Raw genomic sequence first — 25972 nt, 5'->3', positions numbered from 1 at the left:
TGGGCTCACTGTGAGGATCCAGTGAGTGTGGAAACAGCTTCTCATGGGACCTGGTGAACTAAGAGTGCCCATACTCCTCTCAGCGAGCTTCAGTGCAGTGGAGGACTGAAAGCAGGCACAAAAACGCTGGGCCCGGCCCCCCAAGCTCCTCTCTCTGACAAAGGGAAAAGCCTAGAGATTCCGGAAGCTCTGACAGGAATGAGTGTTGGGTTTTCCAGAGCTCTAATTATCAGCTAGATGAATCACTTAGAGCTGACACCACCATCCCCAGCCTCAGGAGGCTCTCAGCTGATTCAAAATATAGGATTTTAACGAAGAGGAGGAGGAGGAGGAAGAGAAAGAGGGGAGTAGGAGAGGTAATGAATAGAAAGGAAAGGTGCCAGCCAGAGGAAATGAAAAACTGTCATCAGGACACCAACACGAGGAGACCACTGCATCAGACACACACACACTGTGACACACGCTCCTGCTGGCTCTCCAACTCTGGGCATCTTGGCAGACGACGCTGCCATAACAAAGTGACACCTGCACAACAGCATGAGATGGTTGCTTGACGATGTACAGGCAGATCTGCCTGTTACAGAGGGAGAGGAGGAGACCTTCAACCCTAGGGAGCTTCCTCAAGCTTCTGAAACCCAGCAAACCTTTCCTACTGGCTGACTTCTGGGTTCTCTGTGGCCAAGCCCCTAGAACCAAGGTATGCAAGTTTGAGTGCTGGCCCATACTTGGTGGCTGGGTACCATCACTGTTAGCAGCGTGCTTGGTTACTCCATTATGTCCGACTTTGCGACTGTTTGAACTGTACCCTGTCAGGTTCCTCCATCCATGGACTTTTCCAGGCACAAGGGATCTTCCTGACCCAGGGATCAAACCTGAACCTCCTGTGTATCCTGCATTGCAGGCCGATTCTTTTACCCACTGAATCATCAAGGCATTGCTTATCTTTCCTGGTTACCAGTATCAGGAATGCTGGGAGGCAGAACAGTGTGCAGTGTAGTAGTAAAGATCATGGAGTTTCAGGCATACAGACCCGAGTTCAAATCCCCACCCTGTTGTTCACTGGCTCTGTGACCTTGAGCAAGTCAGGTAACCTCTCTGGGTTTGTTTGCTTATCTCTAAAATGGGGCTACTAATACATACCTCTAGGGCTGTTATAATGATGAAATGAGATGATTCTTTCATTTCACAAAGATTTATGGAGTGCCAGCTGTGTGCAGAGCACTGAGTTGGATGCTAGAGATCCAGTGGGACCAAAAGGACCACAGCTCTGCCCTCCTGGAGCACGTGGAGCCCCTGGCACAGGGCCTGGTGCACAGTGAGATTCAATAAGCAGTAGCTATTTGTGGTGACCACCTTGGCATTCTGCCATTATCTTAATTATGGGACACAGGGAGACCCCTCCACCTTCTCCCTAAAGAAAGAGGATCTCAGCTTCCTCGACTGAAAAATGACAGAATTGGACTGGATCAGGGCTTCCCCACAGTGTCACCTTGAAAGCCTCTTTTAGTATTTTCCATCCACATGAGCCTCATATCTGGTAAGATTTTGTACAACCTGCCATCAAGTCATTTCTTCCTTTTTATTCATTACAGCGTCATATTACAGCTATGAGAGCTTGTGATCAGGAAGAGGAAGCCAGTGGCCCATCATGCTGTTGGTAGAATTCCAGCCTGAAGCAGAGGTAAGTCAGCTTGGTTAACGTTCATAGACTGTGCTGTTCCTCTGGCCCTTCTAGAACACTGATAAGAGCTCAAGGGACTCCTGCTGCCCTCAGGGACCCTTCAGCTAGGCATTCCAGACTGGAACTCACTGAACTGGATGTTCTTCTGTGGGTCCCATCCAGCTGAGAGCTGGAGAGGCCGCACCACCCTAGGGAACTGAATGTCAAGCCACGGCCTACCCAGTTCTCCTCAGATCCCTGGTAGTCCCCTTCCCCAGGTGAGTGAGCCTCCTGTCCTCTTCTCTCCATGGCCCAGATATGCCCTCTCACTCAGAATTCCTGAGTGCTCAGTCATGTGCGGGCTTGAACAAAGGCCGCAGTGATGACCACAAAACCCAAACCTCGATGGGACAATGACATTTTGAAATACATTTTTCCTCTCTTCTTTGGTGTCCCTTGGCTCTTCCCTTGTGCAGTTAGGTTACTATGCATTCATTACGCCAGGAAACAAATGACAAGCCAGAATGCAGAGTTCATTTTTAGCTTCTGAATTCTAAGAGCCTTGCTCGCCTTCAGGGAGGGATGGAAAGAATATCTGTGCAGATCTAAATTTAGAAAACTGTAAGGAGGGGGATCTGGGAGACTGAGACTTGAGGGGGTGGTCCCTGAGAATAGAGCAGCTCAGCCTCTGAGCTAGAGGGCATCCGCTGGGTCTCAGGGCCCGGGAAGCAGGAAGACGTGTGCTCCTTTTCCTGGTGGAGTGCCAAGAAGTAACAGAACCGTCTGCGCTGCACGCGGCAAATGGGGCCCAACTCACCCAAGACCCTAGGAACGTGCTGGGCCTGACTGGCCTGAAAAAATAAGAGTGAGAGTCTGAACACCAAGAGGGACAGGTTACCATCGGACGGGAGGTGAGGAAGGAGGACCTTGGCAGCATCCTGAGTGGGCTGAAGACAGAAGACCAGGACAAAACCAGGACATCTCGGGGAACGCCAGTGGGACTGCCTTTCCCGTGCTTTGGCATCTTGAAAGGAAATGCCCTGGAATTCAACTGATTCCAAAGAAAGTGATGGGGAACCCTGAATTGACTGCAATTAAGTTTCTGCCACTCTGGCTGAGTAAAGCAAAATATGAATTCAGTTGAGTTAGAGAAAATTCAAGTTATGTTTCTTACACACTTGAGATCGGAACGAGCTATACTCCTGACCCACAAGGCCCTGTATCATTTGCCTCACCTCTTTCCCATTTCTCCTGTCTCACCTGTCTCCTTCTCCTCCACCAACAGTCACAGTGGTATTTGGTTATTGCCCCCAACCCTCAAGCTTTCCATCTCAGGACCTTTGCGCTGGCGATTTCCTCTGCCTTCCCTTGGCTCTTTAAATGGTAGGTGCCTTCTCAGTTTAAATTTAACTTCTTCAGACTACACTTTTGGAAATAAAACCTATTTTCTCTCCATGTGCCCTGTTTATTTCCTTCCTGTCTGTTTACTTCCTTCCTGTCTATTTTCTTCCTTCCTGTCTATTTTTCTTTGTTCATCTCCCCCTCCAGAACGTCAGCTCCTTGAGAGCAGGACCCCTGTCTCTCTTGTCGTTCCCTCAGTAGCTGGCACTGTGACTCATATTACTTGTGGAATGAATGACCCATGGCTTGCCATAGCTTGGTGGCACTGAGCTCCCCCCAATCCCTACCTGGGCCTTGGTCAATTTCCCAGCAGTCCAGGACCAGATGCCAAGACCCATAACCTTGGTAGAGCTGTGCTCTACCCCAGGGACTTGGCATTAGTGTATCTCAGAAGGTCTTGGTATCCTGCCTCCCACCTGTCTTTGGAAGCAGAGGCCCACTGGGATCTGTGCAGAATGGATCCACAGTGGGATCCATTATAGAACTTATAGAATGGGTCCAGAGCCGCCCTTCTCAGCTATCCATGCTAGGCTTTCCCTGCTCTTTGGAGGATGTGGAAGTCGCCCCTCCTCCCTTCAGACACCCCCCACCCCACCCCCACACACCATTTGAAGCCTACCTCTCCTCCACCTTTAGGCTGAACTCCCAACCCGGGCCCTCTTCCAGTGTGGCAGCATCTGCAGACACGTGGGGAATGTCTGTGACGGCGGCAGTGTGGGGAGACTCCCCGCCAGCTCATCACACCGGAGGAGGCGGTCTCCCCCCGGCTGTGAGAACACAGACATTTCCACAGTGATGACTCCCTTCTGCACCTGCCCTCTGGCTTCTCTTACCCGCAGTCTTCTCGTGTTGCTCTCCTTAACTCTAGCTAGCAGAGAGGCCTGGCAACTCAGAGCAGTGGTTTTCTCCCTGCTCAGATCCACTGTTCTCCCCTGTGGCCTCTGAGGCCTCTGGGCAATAGAAGAAATACAACAGGCAAAGGACTCCTGGTGGATGGGTGGGTGGGTGTTAATAAAGCAAATTTTCAGGCTCCAGATTCTGTTTTCAATCCAGGGATCCAAGAAGGTAGTTCTTCTAGACATGCCAGCTGGTTCTGCTGAGATGGTCCAGGGACAACACTTAAACAGACTGGATTAGAATGTACATGCAGTGACTGTCAGCTGCCTGCGCCCAAACCAACGCCGCTCTGCAGTCTCCCTCGGGAAATGTCTACCTCCGGCCCTAGATTCTAAGTCCCTCTCCAGAAGGGACCAAAGCTTATTGGACAACGTGTGCTCAGCAGGAGGCCTGACACACGGCAGCTGCTCTGTGGATGTTTGTTTGATGAAGACAAACTCTCTGATTCCACGGGACAGAGTCGCTTTCATGAGATGGTAGTTGGCCTATGGCAGGGCTGCCAAGGCTGGGGGATGCAGTTACAACAAAGGCTGGGGTTCTCATCCCGAGACCCCCTTCTTCCCTGAGGGTCTAATATCAGAATCGGAGCCTGATTTCCTGCTGCTGGATAAGCTCCTACACTTGAGGGGAGGATCCGGGATTACTCCAGGCTCTCCCCCCGGAAAGAGCACTGAGATGAACGAGCTCTCCAGCGGGAAATCTCAACAGAAGAGTCACTTTCCCCGACCAGACTGAAGGCCTTTCCTACATCCTCAAACTTTGCTGCATATTTAGTATCACCGGGAAACTTAAAAAAAAAAAAAAAAAATCCCACTGCTTAGGCCACAACTCATACCAATTAAAGCCAAATAGGTGAGGGTGGGCCAGGTGACTCCAATGTGCAGCCACGCTGGCAACCCAGCACTCTATGACACCAAGACCAACAGGGAGCCCGGCACACAGCAGAAGGCACGAGGCACAGACTTCTCTGCATCCTCCTTTTGTTTCATGAGAAAACAAACACAATTGCAAGAGAAATGGGGCCCCTCAGGCCCAGCGTATTTAATAATCCTCAATGCAAGAGGGCTGAAAACTGACACAATCCCTAAATCAGTAGAGATTCAGATAAATAATGATCCAAAGCGGGGGTTGTCATCTACCCCAAGGCCACAGTCAGATAACTAAAATTCCGGGTCCCAGGGTGAGTCTGAGAGGTGAGACCCTGAGAAAGGCAGCTGTGACAGGTGACGTCTGTCAGACACCAGCTTCTGGGCTGGTCCTGCTCCCCTCCCAGGTTCTGGGTGGGCAGGGAGAGCAGGCTTTGGCTCAGAAGAAGTCTGCAGGAACCTAAGTGGGGACCGGGACAGGCTTACTTAAGAGTTTTTGGAGGGAAATTCCTGCCGGCCTTGCCCCTTGCTGCCAAAGTAACGCACCCGATGGATGACCTGCAGCTGCCGCTCAATGGTCGCGGTGATGTTCACGTTGTCGGGGATGTGGACGTAACGGACGTTCCGGCCTGTCACAAAGAGGTCGTCCAGCTCCACCTGATGCCCCCAACGGTCTGTGTAGGTGACCTGGGCCAGGCGGATGTTCATGAAAGCATCAACGTTGTCTATGCGTCCGTGGGCCACGCTCTCATCCCGCAGGTCCACGGTGGTGACTTGGCCCTGGAGGCCCTGCAGCAGGATGATCAGGCTGTTCTCGGAGATGGTCCGCTCCTTCACCGAGTGGCTCACCTCCATTCTTCCACACTTGCTCTGGGAGGGGCACACACAGGGGAGCTGAAGCAGGCTAGGGAGTATGGGTGCTAACTCATCAATGTCAGCTTTTAGCACAAAATCCCCAGCCCAGACTTCCCCAAGTATGCCCACCTCCTCCATTTTTATGCCTACGGAGCGCCCTTAGGTGCTTTCATGGACACACCTTATAGAATCCTCACAACACCTTGCAAACCAAGGATCACTTACACTCACTCTATAAACAAGGAAAACCGGGCCAGGAGATGTTAAGTAACTGGCCCAAGGTGCTGGGATTCTAATCCATGGCTGCCCAGCTCCAATTCTCACACCCAGGGTTCTGAACCCTCACTATGAGAATCACCCAGTGAGTTTCTGGTCACCACACCCCAGAGGCTCTGATTCATTTGGTCAGGGGTGGGGCCCAGGTACCCTATTTTGTAAAAGCTCCCCAGGTAATTCTAATGTGCATCTAAACACAGAGACAAGGAGTTTGAGAACCACTCCTCTAAAGTGTAGTGTACACCCTTGCTGCTCAAAGTATGGTCTGTGGACCAGCAGTTTCAGCATCACCCAGGTATTGTTTCAGAATGCAGAATCTCCAGGCTTTCCCCAGATCTACTGAAAGAAGCTGCATTTTAACATGACCCCTAGATGAATCGCTTCACCAGTTCTCAGACATTAGTGTGCCTCAGAATCACCTGAAGGAGGGGTTAAAGGATTCCCCCCACCACCCTTTCTAACTCAGTCTGTTTGAGGTTGAGCCCAAGAATGTGCATTTCTAACATATTCTCAGCTGATGCTGATATTGCTGGTTTAGGGCCCACTGAGAATGACTGGTCCACAGGATGCTGCTGCCATGTAACCAGGAATTTAGACAACTGTAAAAAAAAAGGAAAGGGTAGCGTACATGGCACATAGGTATTGAAGGTAGAGAAACTTGGACGTTGGAATCCCTACTCTACCCACACTCTGGCCACTTACTTCTCTGAACCTGTTTCCCCGTCTATTAAGCCAACAGGTGAGGTTAACAGGTTCTCAACACACTGAGTGTATCTTCCTTTGCCTTCTACACGCTCGGATGCTGTATTAATGTAACTGTATTATCCACCCCCCATTTTCAGACCTTGAGTGCCAGGTGTTTGAATTTCTTTCCTTAAGACTTCACTCAGGATCCCGACAGGGCTGTGCAGGGTGGCATGAAGTGTGGCAAGCTAGCTACCCACTCCACTGACAAGGTGCTAGGAGTTGGGCCGGAAGACTCTTAACGACCCCACCCAGGTTTCACCAGGCGTATCCGCTCAAACGAGGGTTTCGGGGAGCACAGTGACTGCAAAGAGGCAGATCTGGGCCCGAGGACGGGGCTCGGGCACTTCCTAGGAGGGTCGACCTCGAGAAAGCCGCTTGGCTTCTTCAAGCCTGTTAGACAGTCCCTAGAGTGGGGATGGTGACGACCCTTTACTCACAGAGCGTGGGAGTGGGCTTGGGAAGAGGAGCTAAGCTCAGCAACCGGGAGGAAGACGCTGGCCCCGCTCCCGCCGCCTCCGTGGTTCCAGGCTCGCTCGCGCTCCGCCCCTGGCTCCCCAGGCCCGCCGCCCGGGTTCCTTCCGCTGTGCCGCTGCACGTCGCCGCCGAAACTAGCGGGCGCCTAGCCGGGCTGCCTCCCTCTGGCTGCCGGATTAAGACGCCATGGCAACCGCGGGGCCGCTCGGTCCTTCCGGAGCACGAGAGCGCGGCCGAGCGCAGAGGTGGCGTCCCCCGCGGCGAGCCCGGAACTACAATCCCCAGAATGCCTCGCGGGCTCGAGACTCGCCCTCCTGCTGCCCGACAGACGTCACTGGATTATCTTCTCCTTTGGAGTCATTCTTTCATCCGGCAAACGAAATAATAGCTTCCCTGGCGGCTCAGTTGGTAAAGAATCCATCCTGCAATGGAGGAGATCCGGGTTCGATCCCTGGGTTGGGAAGATCCCCTTCTGGTAACTCACTCCAGTATTTCTGCCTGGAGAATCCCACGGACAGAGGAGAGGGGCCAGCTACAGCCCGTGGGGTATCAAAGAGTCGGACACGACTGAGCGACTTTGACTTTCACCTCTTTACCATCTGAGCCACGCCCCTTCAAGGTTTGAGTGACCTTCATTAATGTGTGACAGCACCTGGCCCACTGGAGAAGCCCCATGAGTTAGGCTTAGGTCATTCCTTCACCCTCTCATTTACTGGTTTCAACCTCTCTCAGAAACCATCCCTTTTTCATCCTTCATCACAGCTGGTCTCTTCTTATCCTAAAAATAGAAAATGTCTTTCTCCTCCCTGGCAGCTACTCTGTTTTCCTACCTGACACAGTTGAACTTCTCAGAAGAGGCCTCTATATCAGTGATTCTCCAATTGGGAGTTTTTTTCCCAACCCCATTTCTACGTGAGACTGGATTTTCTTCTTGTGGTGGTGGTGGTTTAGTTGCTAAGTCGTTTCGGACTCTTGCAACCCCATAGGCTGTGGCCCGCCAGGCTCCTCTGTCCATGCTACTTCTCAGGCAAGAATATTGCGGTGCAGTGCCATTTCCTTTTCCATTTCTTCTTGTACTTCAGCCAAAACAGCATAGCACGATGGGCTGAACGCAGAAGCAGATATGAGAGTCTGTCTTCTAGTAGGACAGACATGAAACAGATTTGCAAAAATATAAAGCAGTGTCACTCTTCTCACTAAATTTAAAAATATGAAAGGCAATGGCACCCCACTCCAGTACTCTTGCCTGGAAAATCCCATGGATGGAGGAGCCTGGTAGGCTACAGTCCATGGGGTCGCTAGGAGTCGGAAACGACTGAGCGACTTCACTTTCACTTTTCACTTTCATGCATTGGAGAAGGAACTGGCAACCCACTCCAGTGTTCTTGCCTGGAGAATCCCAGGGACGGGGGAGCCTGGTGGGCTGCCGTCTCTGGGGTCGCACAGAGTCGGACACGACTGAAGCGACTTAGCAGCATAGTTATTTTAAAATAAAAATATGATAATGGGTCTGTTATTGTTATTTAAAAGGGAATTAATATTAATATATTATCTCAATTTCATATATATGTGATTACTATATATATATATCCCACATAAATGCTTTAGTTTTCAGTAATTTTTAAAGAGTACAAAAGGGTTTTGAGACTGAAAATTTGAGAACAGCTGCTCTATCCTGAGGGCTTTCACCCACTCACTCAACTCGCTGTAATCTGGCTTCTTCTCAAGAGTATTTTTAGTTTTACTCACATTAACTTCTCTTGAAAAGGTTACTAATGATCTCCATGTACATAAGGGAACCTCTTATCACCTTTCATTAAAAAAAAAATTATTTATTTGACTGTGCCAGGTCTTAGTTGTGGCATATGGGATCTAGTTCCTGACCAGAGATGGAACCCAGGGCCCCTGTATTGGGAGTTCGGAGTCTTAGCCGCTGGACCACCAGGGAAGTCCCAGGGAACCAGTTGCCTTAATGTTATCTGGAATGCTTGTTAAACCCAACCCCACACTTACAGAATCAGGAGCAAAGCCCAGGAATATGCACATCTAACAGTGCACACTAACGTTGAGACCCGATGCCCTCCTAAAGTCAGACTCAGCGACTCCCAGGCAAGCCCTGAACTCTTGTCTCTGCCTTTGCTATCGTGCTCAACTGCCTGGGATCCTCTCTTTTTATCTATAGATGTTAAGTCCAATCCCTCCTTCAAAGGCTGGCTGTACCTTCCTGAAGTCTGAGAATGCCAACTGGGAGTGAGGCTGATATCATACTGCTTGATACATGTTTGCTTGGTGCATGCAGATTCACCATAGCTGTTTATGTAGATCTCACCTCTCCTACTCATCTCTTGGGTGTTGAGACAGGGAGAAGGCCCTAGAAGGCTGAGATGCTTCACCCTACAAACAGCAGTTTCAGGAGGAACAATGGTTTTATGAATGTGGTGAGATGATGGGAGCTGAATGAACTGGTGGCAGTGGGATGGAAAGAAGGGATGAGTGTTAAAGACCCTGAAGAGACTGAATCAGAATCCTTGGGGACTGATTAAATCTGGAGTGTGGTTTGCAGGAGGGGAAATCGATGATTTAAATTTTAACGCTGATGGCCCATTGACAGGAATAAGAGTGGTAGGGTTGGGAGGGGGTTCACGCCTTAGAGGGTATCTCATTTTTTGGCTACACAGCCCACTGAACCCCTTTCCCCACCTTTGGGGAGATCTGCCATTCTGTGAATTTCAGTGAGAGGTGAGTTTCTGTTCCTACTCTATATGGTTTAAAGGGCAGATATTGTCTCTGATCCTTGTCAGCTATGGCACAGGCTGGTGACCTAAACTCAGGCATTATCAGATTCCAAATCTGGAGCAAGGGACACAGACCAGCAGAAACGGTTGAGGCTTCATCTTGGTGTCTGCGTCATCCAGCGCTTCATCCCTGCGGGTGCTGCTGCTGGCGTGCTCTCCATGCCGCCTCCCCGTCCCTGGTTCCTGGCCATTTTACATGGTCCTTCACTCTTCCTGACAACTGTCATTTGCCTGAAGCCCTTTCAGTACATTCCTTCACCTCAGTGGAGAATTAGTTCCTTTTTTTTTTTTTTTTTTTTTTGGTTCAGTTTCAAACCCAGACTAAAGCCCACTTGAATTGAGTTCATTTCAGGATCCTTGAGAATGTCCCTAGTGGCTCAGATGGTAAAGCATCTGCCTATAATGTGGGAGATCCAGGTTCAATCCCTGGGTTGGGAAGATCTCCTGGAGAAGGAAATGGCAACCCACTCTAGTATTCTTGCCTGGAAAATCCCATGGATGAAGGAGCCTGGTAGCCTACAGTCCATGGGGTCCCAAAGAGTTGGACACAACTGAGTGACTTCACTGTCACAGGAGCCTTGAATTTCCCTGTTCCCTGTACATGATTTCATTGTGGTTCTGTATCCAACAGTCAGAAGATACAGAATCCTGAGAGTTTGGGTGATTCCCAGGTCACCTGCTCCAAATTCCCACCCAGGGTCCAATTCCCCTCTGCAGCCTCCCTCACTCCCGTGACCCCCTAGTCACTGCTGGATATTCCAGTGACCAGCAACTGACTCCTGTGCCGCTGCTCTACTCCATTGTTAGGAAGCTTTAGGTAACTTCTATCCATTGCTTCTGGTGCTTTTCCATGGAGAACTGTCTTATTCTATATGAAATTTAAGAAGATTCTTCATGCCTTTTGAAAGTAAAGTGAATGTCCTGAATAAATAAAAATGATATCAATGTTAGACACTAAGCATGAGGTGACGGAATGTCTCAGGAAAACTGAACCTGCAGCCCAGAGAGGGGAATATGGAAATTTGTTAGTTGATAGCACAGGATCAAAGTAATGGCCTCTCTGAAAAAAGGAATGCAAAATAGTTTGCAGAAGAATGCAGACTAAGCACTGCAGGGCACATAAATATGTGGTCAGCACAGGGATGGAGATGGTGAGAGCAAAGGATAGGGTGAGGGTGAGAAATGGGGCCATGAGATGACCGCTGAAGTGAGTGTGATGACAGGGTGGGTTGGGGGAACACCAGGGGTGATCAAGGATCCTCCTGCAATTGCCCCAGCCATTCTCACAGACTTTGAAAAATGGCTACATCAACATCTGTATCAGAGGGCGATCTTCAATCAGAAGCCACCGAGGGGGCACGTCCCTGGTGGTCCAGTGGCCAATAAGACTCCGTGCTTCCAGTGCAGGGGCCCGGGTTTGATCCCTGGTCAGGGAACTAGATCCCACATGCCGAAGCCAAAATATCCTGCGTGTCACAACTAAAGCTGAAGATCCTGTGTGCCATAACTAAGACCCAACATAGCCAAGAAAAAAAAAAAAAAGAAGCCACGGAGGAAGAGAGGGGAAGTGTGGTCAGAAATTAGTAGGATTTGAGTACAAGGACATAGTAAGAAAAGGAGAAAAGGGTCTTGAACTGGGCCCAGGAGAATGGGGAGCAGAGAAGGCAGCTGAATCCAGCAAAGCTGGGGCTGGAGACTGGAAAGGGACTGTGTTGTGACAGAAGCTGTGGGAGTGGGAGAGAGCAAGGTGACGCAATGGGAAGGCTGGAGAGCTGGTGGCAGGAGGAGGTCCTGGAGGAGCCGAGGCCATGCTGTGTGGGATTGCGTGGGACCCATGGGCTCCTTGGCGGCCTTTCGGCTTTTGGTGAAGTTCTGAGGTGCAGAAAGGGGGCTGGGTAGGGGTAAGGAAGGTAAATGATGTGCTGAGCTAGAGGGGAGAGGTGAGGGGGGGCATCCCACACAGGTTATTATCTTCTCAGTTGTAACTGAAGCTGGGAGGCCTTCTGGATATCCAGAAAACCTGAGCTGAGAGCATCCTTGTCCTTCCCCTTAAATACATGAAAAAAGGAGAAGGCGAGGGTGGGATGCTTTGAGAGAATAGCATTGAACATGTATATTATCATATGTGAAACAGACCGCCAGTCCAGGTTTGATGCATGAGACAGGGCACTCAGGGCCGGTGCACTGGGATGACCCAGAGGGATGGGATGGGGAGGGAGGTGGGAGGGGGGTTCAGGATGGGGGACACATGTACACCCATGCCTGATTCATGTCAATGTATGGCAAAACCCACCACAATATTATAAAGTAATTAGCCTCCAATTAAAAAAAAAAAAAGAAACAAAAGGAAGTTGGGGAATTTTACAAAGAGGAGGGTGGAGGGATCTGAAGCCAATGTGCATGTGTAGGATTTAGGAGTCTTGGGTCTGCCCCCAGGTCTATAAAGCTTTGTTTATAATACTTATTTTATCCTTCGTGTTTTAAAATTTTATGTTTTAAGTAATCCAAAAATAAAGAGAAAACCATTTATGAAGTTTATAGACAGTGACTTTTGAAGAATTTTGTAAGAGATGTGAATTTAAACAACTTCCTTTATTGTAATTTCAGCTGTCTCTGTGATTTTCAAAGTCACTTTTTCAGTTTTCCTCTTATTTTTCTCCCAGAATATGGGACTAGGGTTAATGACACACCCTGGCAGGTCCTTTACCTTCATAATGAGAAAAAAACGCCACAGCTCGCTAGGCCTCACGTGACGGGTTTCCTGTGGTTTTGGGAACTAGCAGAGACGACACTGTTATTTTCATCAGCAGAGGAACCACTGGCCAGAAACAAAAAGGATGTCGCATGTGTGTATGTGGGGTGGTGGTGGAGGTGTCAGGGTGACCAAAGAATCCAGAATGATTTCCATTGGCTCTTGGAATGCATCTTGACATTCTCATTTGAAAAGAGGTGGGCTATGACATGAGAATTTACTTTGCATTGAATCCTGAAGCTGGGTAGGGAAGATTCAACTGAGAAGAGGGGTCTCCAGCCCAGTCCCTTGGAAACAGTTCTTTCCACTCCCTCTGCTGCCAGCTGCCCAGGAATTCCACAGCGGAAGAGGAGTTTTCCAGGCTTGATTTAAGGGAAGGAGCATGTGCATGTGCTAAGATGCCTCAGTCGTGTCTGACTCTGGGCGACACTATGGATTGTAGCCCGTCAGGCTCCTCTGTCCATGCGGTTCTCCAGGCAAGAATACCGGAGTGGGTTGCCATTTCCTCCTCCAGGGGATCTTCCCCACCCAGGGATCAAACCTGTGTTTCTTATGTCGCCAGCATTGGTAGGTGTGTTCTTTACCACTTGCGCCACCTAAAGGGAGGAAGGGGTAGGTAAATGGTGTACTGATTTTTGGATTTTAATTTGGGTCTTTATAATTAGGTATTAGTACATGAACTGAGAACTTCCAGATGTTCAAGCTGGATTTAGAAAAGGCAGAGGAACCAGAGATGAAATTCCGAACATCTGTCGGACCATAGAAAAAGCAAGAGAATTCCAGAAAAACATCTACTTCTGCTTCATTGACCATGCTAATGAAGTGGATCACAAAAAACTGTGGAAAATTCTTTATTAATAGATGGGAATAGCAGACCACCCTCTCTGCCTCCTGAGAAACCTGTATGCAGGTCAAGAAGCAACAGTTAGAACTGGACATGGAACAAAGGACTGGTTCAAAATTGGGAAAGGAGTGCGTCAAGGCTGTATATTGTCACCCTGCTTATTTAACTTATATTCAGAGTACATCATGAGAAATGTTGGGCTAGATGAAGCACAAGCTGGAATCAATATTGCCAGGAGAAATATCAATAACCTCAGATACACAGATGACACCACTCTTATGTCAAAAAGCGAACAGGAACTAAAGAGCCTCTTGATGAAGATGAAAGAGGAGAGTGAAAAAGTTGGCTTAAAACTCAACATTCAAAAAACTAAGATCATGGCATCTGGTCCCATCACTTCATGGCAAATAGATGGGGATACAATGGAAACAATGACAGACCTTATTTTCTTGGGCTCCCAAATCACTGCAGATGGTGACTGCAGTCATGAAATTAAATGACAGTTGCTCTTTGGAAGAAAAGCTATGACAAACTTAGATAGCATATTAAAAAGCAGAGACGTTACTTTGCTGACAAAGGTCTGTATAGTCAAAGCCATGGTTTTTCCAGTAGTCATGTGTGGACATGAGAGTTGGACCATAAAGAAGGCTGAGCCCCAAAGGATTGATGCTTTTGAGCAGAGGTGTTGGAGAAGACTCTTGAGAGTCCCTTGGACTGCAAGGAGATCAAACTAGTCAATCCTAAAGGACATCAGTCCTAAATATTCAGAACTGATGCTGAAGCTGAATCTCTAATACTTTGGCAACATGATGCAAAGAACCGACTCATTGGAAAAGACCCTGATGCTGGGAAAGATTGAAGGCAGGCGGAGAAAGGGACGACAGAGGATGAGATGGTTGGATGGCATCACTGACTCAATGGACATGAGTTTGAGCAAGCTCTGGGAGATGGTGAAGGACAGGGAAGCTTGGCGTGCTGCAGTCCCTGGGGTCGCAAAGAGTCGGACATGACTGAGCAACTGAACAACAATTAGGTATTATGGTTAAAAAAAAAGAGTATAATATATACACTTCCCCCCTGTAATTTGCATTTGTCTTTCTACAGTTTCCTGTGACTTGAATTTGTCTCCATGGATGTAAACCAGAGTGACAAACCTGTTGGAAGAGGATGAGGGGATCTGATCCTGTTTAGACTTAGGTATCTTCAGGATCTGATTGCGATGCTAAAATTGGTTTCTTGCCTACCGAGATCTGGATGTAAGGAAAAAAGTGAGTTAATCTTGCATGGCATGACTTAAGGGCTAAATACATTTCCTCCCTTTCTTCCTGCCCCTTCACTCTCAATTTTTAAAATAGTTTTTATTTAGTTATTTTTGGCCATGCTGGGTCTTCTTTGCTGCTCGTGGGCTTTCTCTAGCTGTGGCGCTCAGGCTTCTTGTTGCAGTGGCTTCTCTTGCTGCGGAGCGCCAGCTCTAAAGCACGCGGGCTTCAGTAGCTGTGTGGTGAGGGCTCAGCAGTTGTGGTGCATGGGCTTAGGTGCTTGGTGTCATGTGGTATCTTCCCGGACCAGGGACCAAGCTGGTGTCTCCTGCATTGCAAGGTAGACTCTCAACCACTGGACTGCCAGGAAAGCCCCACTTGCAATATTTTATTATTTTCTCTCTCTTTTTTACTCTCAATATTTTAAAAATTTTTATTTGGGGATTTCCTGGTAGTCCAGTGGCTAAGACTCTGAGCTCCCAATGCAGGGAACCTGGGTTTGAGCCCTGATCGGGGAACTAGATCTCACATGCTGCAACTGAGATCGGCTGCAGCCAAAATAAATAAATACATAAATAATTAAAATATTTGGCTGCAGCCGGTCTCAGTTGTGGCACACAGTCTTCGACCTTTGTCGTGGCATGTGAGGTCTTCAGGTGCAGCGTGTGGGATCTGACCATAGATTGAACCGGGGCCCCCTGCATTGGGAGGGCAGAGTCTTAGCCCCTGGACCACCATGGAAGTCCCTTCACTCTCAATTTTTATTACATCTTTCTTCTGGAAGCCATTAAAGGACTTTTGTTCAGGAGGCTTTTCTAGAGCTTTGCCTTGCACGATTTACACGATCAACACTATGACAAGAACAAGAGTAGGGCAGTTTGAAGACTGAGAAGAGCTAAGTCACAGGTTTGCTGAAAGAGAACAGAAATAGCCCCCCAAAGCACGGAGATTGGGGGAGGCATGGGTAAAACTGCGACTGTCAGATCCCACCTGAGGCAGCGTCTAGGAATCTGTAAACTCACCAACTTAGCTGGGCAAGCTGGCTTTAAGTCAGCGAACTAGTTCTTTCCGTTTCTTACAGATGAAGGGAGGAACTGAGGCTTGTTGAGGGAACTGCCCAAGACGCCATGGCAAATTCGGGGCAGGGATGGGGATGCTGGTGCCCCTTCCCTTGGAGCGAACTGGGCACTGCTGTGTAACAGCCTCAGAACCCAGGTGAAAGGGTTAGTCACTCAGTCACGTCTGACTCTTTACAACCCTGTGGACTGTAGCCCGCCCAGTTCCTCTTTTCATGGAATTCTCCTGGCAAGAATACTGGAGTGGGTTGCCATGCCCTCCTCCAGGGGATCCTCCCAACCCAAGGATCGAACCTGGGTCTCCTGCATGGCAGCCATCAGGGAAGCCCTCACACCCCAAAGCCTGGTGTTAAATGAACAATGATGCCTTGTCAGTACTCAGTCCAGATCCTTGCCAGAGTAATCCTTGTCTTCTTTTTCCTTTGCCCCCTCCCAACTCCCCTGCTTTTTCTGGGTGCCCTAAGCCACAATGCAAATAAACTTGTTTTTCTCAACATCTGTGTAAGACTAGAGACGTGAAACTCAAAGATTGCTTCATCACCAGGCTGCCTTACCAGAGATCTGTATCTTGTTTATTCACTGAGACAACAGGGAGGTTTGAGATCATCAGCATGGCTCTGGGATAGGTGGAGGGAGGAGGCTGCCTCTCGGCCACCCGCGGCCCATCTCCAAGGCCCTAGGACATGCTGGGAGCAGATGGTGACGTTCAGGTCTGTCACAGTGCGGTGGCAGCCGGACCCAGGTCAGGGTCTTCCCCTGCACTTGTCGTCTGCTTACAAGAGACTAAAACTGAAGGCACTTTGTAAGCCTGTAAGAAGCAGTCTGGGGTCCCCAGGTGGCTCAGTGGTAAAGAGCCCGCCTGCTAAGTCAGGAGATGTGGGTTCCATCCCTTTGTCGGGAAGATCCTCTAGAGGAGGGCATGGCTGCCCACTCCAGTATTCTTGCCTGGAGAATCCTCACGGACAGAAGAGCCTGGCAGGCTACGTCCATGGGGTCTCAAAGAGTCAGACACAACTAAATAACAGCAACAACAAATCCAAACCCTGTGCCTTGGGTAAGCTAAAGGATGGGTACCCTGACCCTTGCTTTCCAGAAATACGTTTGCCTCCACTCTTACTAGGGTGCAGGGGTCCCAAGTGGTCCTGGTTGGCTCAATCTCAGGCAGTGACCAGCTCAGCTCAGTTCCTCTCCCACCCTTTGCTGTTCCGGATATTGCTTTCAGGAGACTGAATGGACCTTGACCTCTGGATGTTGGCTGACCTCGAGCTGCCAGTTACTCGGCCAGAATGAACACGAGGTGGAGGGCTGACCCTCCTTCCTGAAGCAATGAGGGCAGCCCTGGCCTGAGACATTTCTCATGGATCCAAATTAGACTTTGGCATCCTGCCAAGGGAAGTATTGACTAACTCATCTGGTGCATGGAAGGGAAAGCGGTACACCACGTGCCTCCCGCACGTCCAGCTTACAGCACTGCTTGGCCGCTAATGGCGAAGCAGAGGAGACGGCTGTCATGGCAACTCACGCTGGGCGCCTTTAGAAGGCAAGAACGCTAAGTGGCAGAGGAAGACTCTGGGGGTAAGGAGGACGTATCACGCTAGAGAGCAAACACATTTCCACATGGGATAAGCCCACACCACATATGGATGGAGAGACGTGTGGAGAACCACAGACGCCCACAGGCTCTGCGCGGGGCCCGCGGGAGGAGTCCCCTGTCACGGCCTTGCTTCCTCTGCGTCTGAGGTGACAGCTTCCAGTGTGCCAGGCTGTATAAACTGGGCCCCGACGGTTTGAGGCGATTGCCTTTTCCACTTATGTCAGACTCACAAAGCAGAAGACGTCCCGGAAAGCTCTGAAATTTTGTGACGATCCACGGGCATCTGTGAGCGGCAGGCCCCCCTGAGCCAGGCTTGTCATGCAGGTGGCAAGAGGGGCACCGTCTTGCTGATTCTGGGCTCCAGATGCTCTGAGTGCCATAAAACCAGGAAGGAAATGGGGAAGGGTCCAATTTCAAAGCCAGAGAATATTTTGCTGAAAATACGGGTATGTGTGTTGCCTTCCGGACAGCATGCTCCCGAGGCAGACCCGCACAGTTTATCAGGACGGAAATGGGAACAAGAGGGTAAGGGCTTCGCTTAGTAGAAAACTAGCAGCATCGTGTGGTTCCCTGGGGGGCACCCCCCGGGGTCCTCATCAAGCGGCCTCTCCGCAGGGGGAGGGGCGCCTGGTCAGCACGGCTATAACTCATCCATCATGGCGAGCCAGTCGTCGCCCTTGCTGGCGCTTTGCCTTGACTGGTCCGTGATTTCAAACTCCCCCATGATCCGCACCAGCTCCTGGTTCGTCTGCTGGTCCTGTGAGAGGAGGGAGGGAATGAAGAAACGTGTGGGCATGCCGGCCTCTCTGTGCAGCTGGTGGTGCGTTTTCCCACCCCTGGGATGCACTTCGGTTCCTGCCTGTTTGTCAGGATAGGGACTATGTTATGTGCTGATTAGACAGGAGGAGGAGGGAGGGCCTTTGAAGTTCATTATTATGATAAGAACAGGAGGGGAATAAGATTTGACTTGTATAATCGCCTGCACGCACCTGAGTAGCTTGGATGTTGATAACTTCGTAGGATAACTCTTCTGGCCTGGTGAGCGCTGCTTGTCTGTACAAGAGGTTCGAGAAACGGGTCAAAGGTTAGGATTTTTCTCCCTGCCAGTGTGGCAAATTGGTCCTTGATAATCTGGTAACCTATTTTTTTTTCTCTCTTCAACTTTCTGCCCTCTCCCCAACCAATACACCCTATGCTCCAGGAAGTCAAGTCCTTTTATATCTCTGTGCTTTTGCACATACTAAAGTCTGCCAAGAATAACTTTTCCCCTTCCTCTGCTTGGCAAACTCCGAGACCCAGCTCAGTTGCCAACCTCTTCAATCTGCTGGGGCCAAGTCAGTCCCCGTGTCCCTCACTGGAGTGTGTGTGACATGGCGCTGGAGGGACTTGGGCGCATGTTCATGCTCCTGCAGCACTGGAGCACCTGAGGTCAGGCCCCAGGTGTTATGTGCCATCCTTGGGTCCCTACACTTCCCCCAGGGCCTGTCACTCCAAAGGAGAGAGAAAGAGAAGGCACCCACCCCCACCCCAAATACATGGCTGTGAGAACAGTCAGATGAGATAATCAATGCAGACGTTCTCTGGAAACTGTAAAGCACTGTCTAAGTCTCAGTGAATTACCACCACTATTGGTTCTGGGGGAGACTGTCTCATCCTGAAGATGTCATGCTCCAATCTCCTTCTGGTTTCTTAACAGTCTTTTTTAAAATATGATTATCTTGACTTTCAATCCTCTTGAGCTGAGCTAAATAAAATGTTAGTGCTACTTTTTGAACAAATCCAAAAGATTCAGGCCATTTAATACTAGTGGGTTCTTCTTTAACTAAGGTTGTTGAGTTTGCTGATCTTTCATTTTTGAACTTTATTTACATCTGTGTTTATAAATGATAAGAACCACTTATTTGGTTTTTGATGGTCATTTTTTTGGTTCTTACCACACTTAGGATTTTTACATAGGTCTTTAAAGAAACAGGTTGAAAACATACTCCTCCTCTTCATCAGTGGTGAAGAGATTCAACCGGAATCCTGGCTCAGGGCCACTGGGTTTCTGAATCTCCATGCCTCCTATCAGCCTGGCCAGGAGATTCAGCTCTTCTTTAGCAAGAGGGTTTGGAACAATGCTTTCCTGCAAAATCAATTTCATAATTTTTAGCCACGTGAAGGTGATTCAATTCCTTGCTGATACCCCAGAGACCCAGGGTGGTATTTCAAAACAAGGCAAAACAGTAACTGTCTAAATGATTTCTGGGAAGCACTGGGTCCACACGAAGCATAGGAAATAGAACCAGAAGAGAAATAGCCCGTGTCAGAAGCAGAGGGACTCTAGCAAGGCGACAAGCCAGAGATTCTCACACTTTCAAGATGAGTGGAGGGCCCCAGGGATCCTCGTTCTCAAACCACCTTCCTCCTCGAAGGAGAACACTGCTTCCTCTTCAGGCTGTCTAGTTCCCCCAGCCTTTACCCGTGGCCTGGGTGAAGCCTCCAGGTCCAAGGGCACTCGTTCCATGGGAGCGACCACACTGCCCTCCGGTGGTGACCGTTGAGCACACCCTCGAATCCCTTCTCTCCCGTGGCTCCCTCTCTCAATGCCTGGCCCCACTGCAGCCTGCACCCTCCTCCTACCTGGCTCTCTCTAACCCGGCTTTTCCCCTGCTTTGCCTCTGGAATCAGGCCCTGTGTGCCTGTCTGGGCGGGTTTCTGGCCACTGCTGCTATCGCCTTATGATCCAGCTACACGAGAGGGACGCTGACTGCCTGCTTCCCCTGAGGAGCGTGACTCTGGTGCCTTTGCTCGTCCTGTCATCTTGGTTTGTGTGCCTTTTTCTCCTTCTGAGCTGTTTAGTATCTGCCTCACTCCAGAGCCCCACTTGAATGTCACCTCCTCCGAAAAGCCTTCCTGTTCCCTCTCCAGGGGGTTCCTTCCCACCCCCTGGACAGGATATGTGTTCTGACATAGCTCTTTGCTCAGAATGCTCAGTGAGTTCACCTTCTGTCTTCCGCCAGGTTATAGTTATTTGTTCCTATTGCTGTCTTTATAAGCCTAGCGTATTACAAGGCCCTTCAGGATGGGACCAAATCTAAGCCAGCTCTGTGTCCTGGGAACACCGCTACCCCCTCCCCCCCCCGGCCCCATAGACACAGTTCAATAAATGTTTATAGCATAACTGAATAGTCCATGAGGCCTATAGCTAGATGACAGCTAGTTCAGTGAAAATTTGTACAAAAGAATTCAGAGAACCCAAACCCCATTTTGAACCCAACTTTCACATCATCACACAGGGAAGCAGGGAAAGGGGATGTTTTAACGATCAGAATACACACAAGTGCTGAACTCAGCAGCCACGGACCTCACAGCACTGGTACAATGCTATTTCACATGTCCTTATGTGTGGTTCCTGCTTAATTATGGTGGTGGAGACAAGCTTAAAATTACCTAATTAGTCAGATCACTGGAAGTCTCCATGAGAAACTATAATTAAAAACCTGCGTACTGGGTAAGGCGGAATGGAGAAGACTGCAAACAAGGAGGGAGCCTTGGCCAGCTCTGAACTCTAGAGACCCCTCCCTTCTCCCTGTCCAGACTCTTGTATCTAGAAATTGGCTCTGAAGGTAAACACGGGAGGCAGAAGCTCACCTGCGTCCGTGAAGCTAAGTTCTTTGATGCTGCAGACATGTGGGTTTCCACGGGCCGGTTCACGCTATACCTGGTGGCAACGGAAAACCACGAAAACATTGTCCAGGCCTCTTACCCTGACTTCCTTCTAACTCGTAAATATAGTGCATAGCTTTTACTCTGAGGTATCAAAAAGCATCCAGAAAGGTGCTGGGGATACAGACTATAACTAAGTGGGTGTCAACCACTCAAGTTTTGCTTCTACCCAAATCAAAATACCTAGGAAGCTGTATGGCGATATTTCCTCTTGCAAAGTAATGTGTATTTCTGGAAAAAAACATGATCGGTACATGAAGGCCAAGGCCTTTTGGGTCTCTACTGCATTAAAAGGTTTTGGCTAGTTCTCTTGTATGGCTATTTTAAGTTATTTATCTTTTTGACCTGTTAATCTACCTTCTGGTGGAAGATCCGAGGTTCCCTTTGGAAATGTGGGGGCCCTGTCTGCTGTGTCTCTAAGGGGAAATTTCTTCAATTGTCAGCAGGGGTTTTTCACTGCAGAAGTCAAGCCGGTTTTTTAAATGAAGGGACCTCTGCTGCACTGGAATTCATTTGGGGAAGGAAGAATTTGCTTACATATTAGTTCCCAGTTTCAGGACTCGGTCTCCATAGAGCTCAAGAGACCCTTCTCTGGGGGCAGCGACATAGCTCCCGCCGTGCTTAAATTCTGTCCTCTTCACTTCTTTGCCTTTGCTGTTGAATGTTCTACGAGACAAAGTAGGACATGATGGGACTTCCCTGGTGGTCTAGGGTTAGGAATTCACCGCGCAATGCATGGGTCTGAATCTTGGTTGGGGAACTAAGATCCCATATGCCACAGAGCAGCTAAGCCCGCACGCTACAGCTGCTAAGCCTGCATGCTCTGTGCGCCAAGTAGAGAGCCTGTGTCTCAACAAGCGATCCCACGTGCCACAATAAGACCTGATGCAGCCAAATAAATAAATATTAAAAAAAAAAAGACAAAGCAGGACGTGATGCCATGCTCTCCAAGCCTGGAGAGTCCCGGAGGCTTCATTATTCTTTGTACTATGGGACCAGAGGGAATTTACACACTGCTTCAAAATAAAGATGCTAGCTGATGTAACGTGTGTGTGTGTGTGTGTGTGTGTTTGTGTGCTCAGTTGCATCTGACTTTGCAGCCCCAAGGACTGTAGCACGCCAGGCTCCTTTGTCTGTCGAATTTTCCAGGCAAGAATACTGAAGCAGGGTGCCATTTCCTACTCCAGGGGATATTCCCGACCCAGACCCAGGATCAAATCCACGTCTCTTGCATCTCCTGCATTGGCAGGTGGATTCTTTACCGCTAATGCCAGCTGGGTGATAGTAATACACTAATAATGATAATATTTATTGAGTATATGCTATGTACTGGGTGGTGTGTAGCACTTTAGAGCATTACAGTATTATCATATTCATCCTCACAGTAAACATTCAATAGATGAAGAAATAAATCTTAGAGTATCTGCTAGGTGACAAGCTGGGATTAAACCTCACCTCCTCTCTGCTGTGCTTAATTGGAGAAAGGGAGGGGCCGAGCATGGCTGCAGTCTATGTGGCGGCCCACATATTGCTTTCCCGGCCCCCTGAACACTCGTCTGACAATCACTGCTGAGCATTCATTCACCTGATGAGTCCAGGGACTTCAGTTCCCCAGGGGACGGGCCCGGACACTGGCAACACGAAGCGACCACTGGAGTTCTGAACTTTGTCCTTTAGAAATATGGACACCTGGGGGGGAAAAATACTTGGTGTCATTTTCTTGGCATATTTCCATAGACATATGCTTTCTGAGGATGGGAGGTGTGTAATGGCTTAAGACAAGAGAGAAAAACACACCATGACAAACACCTGCGGAGTACAGTGTTTTTACAAACAGAACCTCTTTGAGCCACATAACAAACCTCCCAGGGAGGGAGTGCTGCTGTGCTGTGCTTAGTCGCTCAGTCGTGTCCAACTCATGTGTCCCCAGGGACTGCAGCCCGCCAGGCTCCTCTGTTTATGGGGATTCTCCAGGGTAGAATTCTGGAGTGGGTTGCCATGCCCCCCTCCAGGGGATCTTCCCAACCCAGGGATCGAACCGGGGTCTCCTGCATTGCAGGCGGGCTCTTTACCAGCTGAGCTACCAGGGAAGCCCATGGGTAGCGCGACCCCTGCCTTCACGATGAGGAGGTTGGGGTTCACAGAGTGAAGCGACTTGCCCAGAAGGATTCAGAGGATGACTCCAGATTCCATGTCCATTCCTTGGTTCCTTGTAAACTCTCTATATAGCTCTGAGGCTAGAGCTGTTAAGACCCTCATTATCTCCTCAGAGGTTAAGACACTCCCTCCAGGCCTACCAGCTCATAAGGGGCAGAGCTGAGGATTCACACCCTTGTGTTTCTGACTGCAAGCTCTCAGCCACGTGCTGGACTGGTGAGGAGGGGCCGGCCGGGTGGGTCCAGCGGGCAGAGTCTGAAAGTCTACTACATAAGTCAAAACCCCACACTATGCTTATTTCTCTTCCTTGCTTCATGCACTCTTGTATTGAGGTCTTGGTTGAATTAAATCCCATCAAGATTGTAGCAGTCAATCAGTTTTATTGGGGAGTTTCCTGGCAGTCCAGTGGTTAAGACTGGGTGCTTTCACTGCAGGGGGCCTGGGTTCAGTCTCTGGTTGGGGAACTGAGATCCCACAAGTTGTACAGCATGGCCAAAAAAAAAAAAAAAAAAAATCAGTTTCTTCCTCATCTGTAAAGTGAGATAAACTTGAAGGTTCCTTCAAACTCTAAAATTCCACAAGATTATATCAGTAACATTGCCAAGAATAAGCATCTGTTGCACGCAAGGCAGCGAAAGTGCAAAGTGGTGAGGATTTGTATGCTGGCAGCGTGGCCTGCCGACGTTACACTGTCCAGGCGCACAGCTCAGCTGGGCCTCTCCTTGGCTCTGAGTTTTTTGGTAAGTTACGCTGCCTTTCTCTTTGGTCATCTGAGGATAGTAACAGAACCTATGCAATGGGTTAGTTGAGCACTAAATCAGGTAATGAACAAGAAGTCCTTTCCACAGAGCCTGATACATAAGTGCCCGATGAGAGGTAGCTAACAGTCTCAGTATCACAGTCTGATTGGACGCAGGACACAGCATAGAGTGCAGAAACGATGACACTGTCAAGAGTGGTATGCTGCACACGCAAAGGAGCCCACCGAGGAGAGTGACCACAGGCAGAGCGGGTGGGCAGGGGCCACTGTGGGTGTGGAGCTGGGCCTGGGGAGGCTGGGTGTGAAGACACTTCAGAAACACAAAGTGAAAGTGCAAGTCACTCAGTCGTGTCTGACTCTTTGTGACCCCACGGACTCTACAGTCCATGGAATTCTCCAGGCCAGAATACTGGAGTGGGGTAGCCTTTCCCTTCTCCAGGGGATCTTCCCAACCCAGGGATGGAACCCAGGTCTCCCGCACTGCAGGTGGATTCTTCACCAGCTGAGCCACAATGGGTGGGCAAAAAGGCATGTTTTGGGGGAAGTGTGTATACTGGTTTGGTTGGAGGGTTTGGCTTTAAGGACATTTTAACCTTGAGATTCTGTGACCACGGGATATGAATACAGGCAAGGAGAAAGAAAATTCTGAGAGAAGTGAGACTTTATGCCTGTTTTGGACTTTCTGGTTAGTTAATTCTAACAGGGGTGACTATGTCATAGACCAGAAATGTACAAATTTAGTCAAGCGTGTGTCTGGGTTTGACCTGAAGATCTGCCCTTGGCTGGAGGGGATTGTTTGGTCTGCCTGCTTGCCCAGCCCCTCTGCTGACACTCAGCTTAGCTGTGACTCTCCTGTGCCCTGTTCCTCTCACTCCACCCTTTTTATTCCGAGGTGATCTCCTCTCTTCCCATACACCACTGTTCACCTCAGTGCTGACGGCTCCCAGATCTGGAGCCTCCACTCAGTCTTCTTTCCTGGGCGTCTGACCCGTCTAATCCCATTGCCTATTAAATATGTCCACGGATCCACGGGAAGCACCTCCAATTCACCCTGCTCAGAACAGGGCTCCATCTGTCTTCCCTAACCTGATCTCCCTGAATGACACCACCAGGTCACCACGTCAGCAATCTGAGTCCCCCGCCCACCACCTTCCCATGGCTATTCAGTGGCCAGGCCCTGCTCACCCAGTGATCATTTCTGTGTCCGGCCCCTCCTCTCTGCCCTGCTCCCTAGCACGGACCTTCATCACCTCTAGCCTGGGGACTGCAGAGCCTCCCTGCCTCTGCTCTCATCTGTGCTGGATCTGTCCTCCACTCTGCTGCTAAAGAGACTCTTCTCAACTCCTCTCTGACCGTGTTCCTCTCCTGCTTCACTGGCTTAGCCGCCTGCCCGACGATGTCCAGCTGGCCCATGCTCCTCTCTGCAGCCACGCTCCTCCTCGAGCCTGAGGCAGCCTTCTTGCCCCTGCACTGCCGGTCACGCCGGGTGGTCACCTGAAGGTGCTTTACAAGGTGGTGTCCTCTTAACCTCTCCTCTTGTTTTCCCATGATCCTGGGGAAAACCTCTTTCTTTTAAAGCTCTCGGATCCTCTGTGCAGACGCCCTGATGCTCTTAGGTAGAGGTGGCCATGCCCCACAGTGACCTCTCTTTTCTGGGTCAGAACCAAACATCCGTAAGGCACTTAGTGCACGTTCCCTTCTCTGAGGAGGTCCTGAGGGCAGGACATGTGTTTCCTATGGAAAGAGGGAATGAAGGTTGCGGAGCTGCGGGGCTGGCGTGCTGAATGCTCCATGAGTGCCCACACTCCCCAGCATGATGGCGGGATTCAGGTGGCCGGGAGGAAGTGAGCC

The 25972-nt window shown here is 49.6% G+C and overlaps 2 protein-coding genes across 3 annotated transcripts in view; both read right to left on the bottom strand.

Annotated features, from left to right (window-relative positions):
• Positions 1-4963: 4963 nt before the first annotated feature.
• On the bottom strand, positions 4964-7453 carry LSM10 (LSM10, U7 small nuclear RNA associated). Of its 2 annotated transcripts, none has more exons than XM_055587013.1 (2): positions 7140-7453; positions 4964-5694 (listed from the first exon to the last, which is right to left on the bottom strand). In XM_055587013.1, the coding sequence occupies exon 2, from the start codon at positions 5677-5679 to the stop codon at positions 5311-5313; it is 369 nt and encodes a 122-aa protein (XP_055442988.1). In that variant the 5' UTR covers positions 5680-5694; positions 7140-7453; the 3' UTR covers positions 4964-5310. The 2 variants fall into 2 exon arrangements, with proteins under 2 accessions (XP_055442988.1, XP_055442989.1); XM_055587014.1 differs by lacking the exon at positions 7140-7453 and adding an exon at positions 6800-7043.
• A 10449-nt stretch (positions 7454-17902) lies between these two features.
• The window catches only part of OSCP1 (organic solute carrier partner 1), a 29915-nt gene continuing 21845 nt past the window's right edge, over positions 17903-25972 (bottom strand). The window contains exons 5-10 of the mRNA XM_055586374.1: positions 22790-22893; positions 21742-21870; positions 21130-21199; positions 19482-19621; positions 18486-18549; positions 17903-18253 (exon numbers count right to left, since the gene is read on the bottom strand). Of these exons, the coding sequence (XP_055442349.1) occupies positions 18137-18253; positions 18486-18549; positions 19482-19621; positions 21130-21199; positions 21742-21870; positions 22790-22893 (624 nt within the window). The 3' untranslated portion in view covers positions 17903-18136. The remainder of the gene's footprint in view (positions 18254-18485; positions 18550-19481; positions 19622-21129; positions 21200-21741; positions 21871-22789; positions 22894-25972) is intronic.

The sequence above is a fragment of the Bubalus kerabau genome, chromosome 6 (genome assembly GCF_029407905.1).
Source record: "Bubalus kerabau isolate K-KA32 ecotype Philippines breed swamp buffalo chromosome 6, PCC_UOA_SB_1v2, whole genome shotgun sequence".
Classification (NCBI taxonomy): domain Eukaryota; kingdom Metazoa; phylum Chordata; class Mammalia; order Artiodactyla; family Bovidae; genus Bubalus; species Bubalus kerabau.
This window is presented reverse-complemented; position numbering and strand designations above follow the sequence as displayed.

What these genes read in the sequence shown, in the direction of transcription:
- LSM10 (XM_055587013.1), bottom strand. Translation starts at nt 5,679, where the DNA reads ATGGAGGTGAGCCACTCGGTGAAGGAGCGGACCATCTCCGAGAACAGC.